At 34.9% G+C, this 6282-nt stretch overlaps 1 protein-coding gene across 1 annotated transcript; it reads right to left on the reverse strand.

Annotated features, from left to right (window-relative positions):
- Nucleotides 1-422: 422 nt before the first annotated feature.
- LOC126709899 (pentatricopeptide repeat-containing protein At4g19220, mitochondrial) lies at nucleotides 423-3698 on the reverse strand. Its single transcript, XM_050410268.1, has one exon. The coding sequence runs from the start codon at nucleotides 3475-3477 to the stop codon at nucleotides 655-657; it is 2823 nt and encodes a 940-aa protein (XP_050266225.1). The 5' UTR covers nucleotides 3478-3698; the 3' UTR covers nucleotides 423-654.
- Between the last annotated feature and the right edge of the window lie 2584 nt (nucleotides 3699-6282).

Consider the following 6282-nt stretch of genomic DNA (forward strand, 5'->3'; position numbering starts at 1 on the left):
AATCTCCTCTTGTTGTTCAATAAAAATTTTCCTTTAGCAAAAAGTACCAACAAAATCGTCAATGTGAAGAAAATTTTATTTCACCTTTCAACTTTTCTTTCTTCTCCTAACTGTCTCTCCAAGCAAACACTTATCCCAAAATAAAAAAATGTATCTCCAAGCAAACAGAGCATGTCTTCAACTTTTTCCTTTCAATGTTCATACTGAGCATAAATTTCTTTAGCAATGTACTTAATATGTTATTCAAGAATTCACAAATTCATGAAGATGTCATCTTATTAACTACTCTCCCATAATTTTTCAAAGACTACAGGGTTTACAAAAAATGAAAAAGTGTAAGTTTCAGAGATTTCAATATTTCATGTCATTTTCTAAACTATATAATGCCAAATATTTCATATTTGAACAACAATAGCAATAACAAATCCATAGTCCCAAAAAACTCTGGTCTCATTGATATCATTTTTTAAGTTATTTTACATAGCTTCTTCGTATTGAATTTGAAGCAGTGAGATTGGTGGATAGAAATAATCAAAGAATATAATTACATTAGATAATTCATCCATGATATTTTCTTCATTTACAAAAAAGAAAAAAAGAAAAAAAAACAAAAGACACTATGTTGCCAAACTCAACACATTGATGAACTCTCACTCACCCGAAACCAACATCAATTAGGCTGTAACCTGCTGGCTTTGTCAACCTTTGATCCTGAATTGTTTTTCTTAACTCCACAGCTTCTTTCCATCTTCCAGAAAAAACGTACATATTGGACAGTGAAATGTAATATGCAACATTGTCAGGTTCCAATTCAAAAAGAAGTTTTGCCACTTTTCTTCCCATCTCAAGGTCTCCATGATAGTTGCAAGCACTAAGCAGTGCCCCCCAAACACCTGGTTCAGGTTGGCTCTGCATTTGCTTGATAAATTCATAAGCCTCATTGAGTTTACCACATCGACCCAGCATATCAACCATGCAGACGTGATGCTCAGGGACAGGCTCCACTCCATATTCCTTCAACATATGATCATAATACCAGATACCTTCATTGACAAGCCCAGAGTGACTGCAAGCCGATAAAAGGCTTATAAATGTACTTTTAGTTGCCATAGTTCCAGCCTTGTACATTTCATGGAATAGTTCAATTGCTTTCTTACCATTGCCATGATACCCATATGCAGAAATCATAGAATTCCAAGCTGCTACAGACTTTTCCTGTGTATTTCTAAATATTTGGATAGCAATGTCCAATCTTCCACAATTGCTATACATATCCAGAAGAGCTGCAGATATAAAAGGATTTTCCTGAAATCCAAGCCAAAATACATGACCATGAATCTCCCTTCCATATCTTAGAAGTCCAAGTTGAGTACAAGCCGAGAGGATGCCATTAAAGGTGATCTCGTTAGGTCCATATTGAAGACAACGAAATAGTTCTAGTGCTTTTCTAGCATCCTTATTCTGAGAAAAAACAGAGATCATGCAATTCCATGAACATAAATTGCGATTTGAACAGGAATCAAATACTGATCTTGCACTCTCAGTATCCCCACATCTGCCATACATACTAATCAATGCATTCTGCACACGGGTATCTGATCCCATTAAAGTTTTAAAAGCAAGCCCATGAATAGATTTTCCTTCGGAAACTAACTCTAGATTCCCACAAGCTGATATGGCATTAACAAGAGTAACAGAATCATGGCTGATATTGGGTTCCTGCCTCATTAAATTGAAAGTGTTTATAGCCTCATGAAAATGGCCTTTCTGTGAGCAGCCTGCAATTACTGTGTTCCAACTAGTAATATCCGCCACAACATCAATTCTCTGCAGCAATGAGAAAGCGGCTTTCAAGTCTCCACAATTAATATACATGTACATGAGGGAATTAACTGCAAGAATTTCATTTGAAAGTCCCAATTTCAACTGCCAAGAGTGAATGGATTTACCAAACTGGAGAGACTCATGGGAATCACAGGAAGGAAGTATAGCTAAAAGCGTTGACAAGCTGCATTTTGAGTATAAATGGAGTAGTTCCCTAAATAAATTTTGAGCTTCTTCAGAATGCCCATTCTGAGAATATCCAGATATCATTATATTCCATGACACCAGGTCTCTATCTAGCATAGTATTGAACAAGAGTTCAGCCTTTGTTAGTCTATAGCATTTTGAATACATGTCCATGAGGCAGTTTTTTACTGATAAATCTGATTCCATTTGCCTGCGAATGGTGAATCCATGAATGGCTCTTCCTTCTCTCAACAACATTTTTTCTGCACATGATGGAATTATGGTAACTATGGTCACTTTATCAGGTTGAACAGACCATGTTATTTGCATTTCATGCAGTAGATCAAATGCTTCAGAAATCTTTCCACTCGAGGAAAATCCTTCAATCATTGCATTCCATGAAACAGCATCCTTGTGTTTCATTTCTTTGAATATGGTTTCTGCAGCCTTAGTGTCTCCACATTGTGAATACAAAGAAATGAGAGAGTTGGAAACCGAAATGTGAGAGCTGTCCTCATAACCCAGTTTAATACCGCAACCGTGAATGACTTCACCAAAAATCAGCTCTCCTAGACTAGTAGATGCTGAAATAACACTAGACAGAGTTACATTATCCGCTTGTTCTCCAAAAAAAGCCATCTCTTTGAAGTACCATAAGGACTTCTCGGGGTAACTGTTATAGACACATCCACTGATCATTGAATTCCACGAAACAATGTCTCTCCATTCCATCCCTGCAAACATAAGCTCCGAAGAGCTCAAATCACCGCATTTTGAGTACATGTCCAAGAGAGCATTGCATAGAATAGAATCAAAAAGCAACCCAGATTTCAAACTCAACCCATGTATTACTTTTCCTTGTTTCAAGTGATTTGCATGAGATGAAGCCGACACGACCACCAAAAGAGTCGTTGAATCAAACCCAGTTCCTTCTTCAGTCATCTCCACAAAAAGTTTCATTGCTGCACTAAAGTATCCATTTTCAACAGATGCAGTAATCATAGAATTCCAAATGATCACATCTCTATTATGAATTTCATCAAACAAGGCGAATGAAGAACCAAAATGTCTAGCTCTAGAGTACACAGTGAGAAGAGATGTGGAAGTGGGCAAGTGAGCTAGACCACCTATCTTGAGAGCAATGCAATGGCCAATACTGGCAGTTACAATGTTGGGTCTTACGGTGCAGGATTTGACGAGATGAAGAGCATGGTAATATCGGTTATCATGTGCATGGCAATCTCTTTGTGACATTTCATCGAACAGTTGCAAAGCAGTGGAAAAATAAGAAGAATGAAATAGGGGGCTTGTTTTTGGGATAGGAACATTGTAAATATGGAAATGGAAGTGAGGAAACAAAGCAGAGGAAGCTGATGATGAAAGTCTAAGTAGCAAGGCCAAGGAGGTGTTTGATATTTGTTCAACTGTTCCTCTTATTGTGGCCTTCACTGCCCACCCCGCGCACATGCCCTTTGTTTAGCTTACCGTTGTTAGTGTTACTAGTGGAGTGGAATAAAACTAAACTTAAATAAATAAATTTACTTTTTTATTTTTATAAAATAATGGGAAAATATACTGCTTTATGGATTTTTTTTTTTCTTCATAATTTGAGATTTACAAAGGGGGGAGAGAGATTTGAATCAAGATGTCCTGTTGAAAATATGAGGTGTTAGTCGAGCAACACCTTTTGGCCCTTTATAGATTTATTGGTTAGCTAGAAAATAACATATACATCATGTGCAATGTGATCTTTTATTTTTGGAAGACCTAAAACACGATTTTTCTTTGGAAGCATCAAGTGGACATTTTTATTTAAAATGATGTTTATTTTTTTAATCAATTGACAAATACATAGGATCATAGGGTTTGAAACTTTGAATTTACGATGTCCATTTATGAAAATTACGACATCATTTTTTTAATCAATTGACAAATACACAAGATCATAGGGTTTGAAACTTTGAATTTATTGTGTCTATTTATGAAATTACTTTTTAGGTAGAATTCAAACTTAAATATCTTATTTGAGTACAAAAAACTTACTAATTGAACTAATTGAAATTTGATTTGTACTAAAATTGATACTTGTCAAATAAATGGGTCTTGAAATGGTTGTTTAAGATGTGTTACAAAAGCTCATTTTTTTTGTGAGTAGGGCCAACTAAAGGTACGAGGCAAATGGGCAACCATCTAAGGCCTCTTAATGAAAAAAGACCCCAAAATTTTATCCAATAGAGATATTTATGTATTAATGGGAGTATTAATTAAGTCCCAAATATTTTTTAGTCAATAAATAAAAAGTAATTTCTTTTATCAAAGAAAAACTAGAGCGTAGAACTCATTAATGTCCTACCCACCCACCCACAAATGCTGAAAAGTGATTTTTTTAAGCTACTTAATTGTACTTCAAACCATCTTCTGCATTGCAATGAGTCTACTCCTTCATTTTAGTTTTGACAATTCTATAAAACCTCTAGTTCTTGCCTTACTTTTCCATTTGTTTTATTCTTGAAACTTAGCTCTTAGTTTTTAATTTTTTTTTTTTTTAAAAGAGAAAAATTTCACCTTCGCTTTCTTTGTTTTTGTCCATGTCAACACTTCTATGTAATAAAAAAATTGAAAAAACAAACTAAATAAATATATAACTAATTACTAGTAAATAAATTAATCCTACACGTACTAAATAATTGCAATTTACAAGAAGGAATCTCTTGGAAATGGCACTCTGAAATGCTACCTAGGAATACCCAAAGATCTCTTCAAGCAAATAACCACTAGACCAACACTTTAGGATTCACTCACTTCCTATGTTAAGTTGGTAGACTTCCACCCGACATCTTTTTTTTTTTTAAGGCCGAAACGTGGAAATGAAACATTGAAATTCAAGCTCAATGAGCTTAAAAATGTTCGCGTGCACCTGATAAATAGTAAAATTTTCATGCTTTTACCAAGGGCAACTTTATCTAGTAGACTTGTACCTTTTTCCATTGTTGTGTGCACTGCTACACCTAAGAATTTGCACTACTTTTTTTTTTCTTTTTTTTTTTTGGTTAAGAGATGATACCATTAAAAACTAACCAACAAAACAAGGATCAAGACATATCCTATAGGAATACGTCCCATTGAGATCTCCCTCAAAAACATCTAAAATGTCCACAGGAGGACTATCATAAATAAAGAAATCAGCAGTCATCCTAAAGCTCTTCCTAGCTAAACCATTAGCACATTGATTTGCTTGCCAAAAACAATGCTTTATACGAACTTGGTGGAACCTGATTATCAATTGTCTGCAATCATCCAAAATAGGGGAGATTATGTTATTAACATAGTCTGAATTCCTTACAACATCAACAATGGCCTTGACATCCATCTCAATTTCAAGAAAATTAATATTTAAATTGCAGCAAAACTGAAGGCCTTCACGTAGCCTCCCACAGCTCAACAGCAAAACTGGAAGTGACCCCAATCCACTTGCTGAACCCAACAACCCACTGCCCATTAGCACTCCTTACCCATCCCCCACACCCACCCAGCCCGTGAAGCCCCATGCATGACCCATCCATGTTTAACTTCTTCCACCCTTGCTCAAGTCTCTCCCACTGAATGCACCTAATAACTCTACAATTTTCCAACCTTGGAGTTGCCACACAGTGAAGAAAGTCCTTAGCTTGGTATTCAATATCCACAGCCAGATTTGGACTCCTAGCTTTCCCATTGAAAATGAAATCATTCCTACTCTTCCAAAAGTTCCAAATAGCAAAAGGAAAAACCATTTTCCAAAGAAGACCCGTATCATGCAGCTTATCATTGGATCTTGCAATAAGGGACAACTTTTCAGTATTTGACATATTTGCATTGGGTTTACTTTTCCAGACAAAAGAAAAAGACAACTTTTTCTTTTTTGGCAAAACAAGGATTGTGTTTATTGACATAATCAACACCACCATAAGAAAAAAGTACTTTTTTTTAGAACATTCACATCTCAAAATTCTATTCCATTCTATTTTACCATTTAAAAAAAATTACTTTATCAATTATACCATACCATTTTACAATACTCTTAACATCCTAACTTTTATTTTACAATAAAACATATTAAAATAATATTTTTACACAATAAAATAACATATCCCAAAACCCAAATAAAAACAAAAACCCGGAGAGAGAGAGAGAGAGGAATTGAAAAAGTAAATAAAATATTTGATTTTTTTTTTTTTTTAAGAATTGAGCTATAGTGTAGTTCAACCTTTAGAATTGCACTATAGCACTATT

Source organism: Quercus robur, chromosome 12 (genome assembly GCF_932294415.1).
Source record: "Quercus robur chromosome 12, dhQueRobu3.1, whole genome shotgun sequence".
NCBI lineage: Eukaryota > Viridiplantae > Streptophyta > Magnoliopsida > Fagales > Fagaceae > Quercus > Quercus robur.

Bases quoted from the DNA above. Each gene is read 5' to 3' on its own strand.
- LOC126709899 (XM_050410268.1), bottom strand. From the start codon at position 3,477: ATGTGCGCGGGGTGGGCAGTGAAGGCCACAATAAGAGGAACAGTTGAA.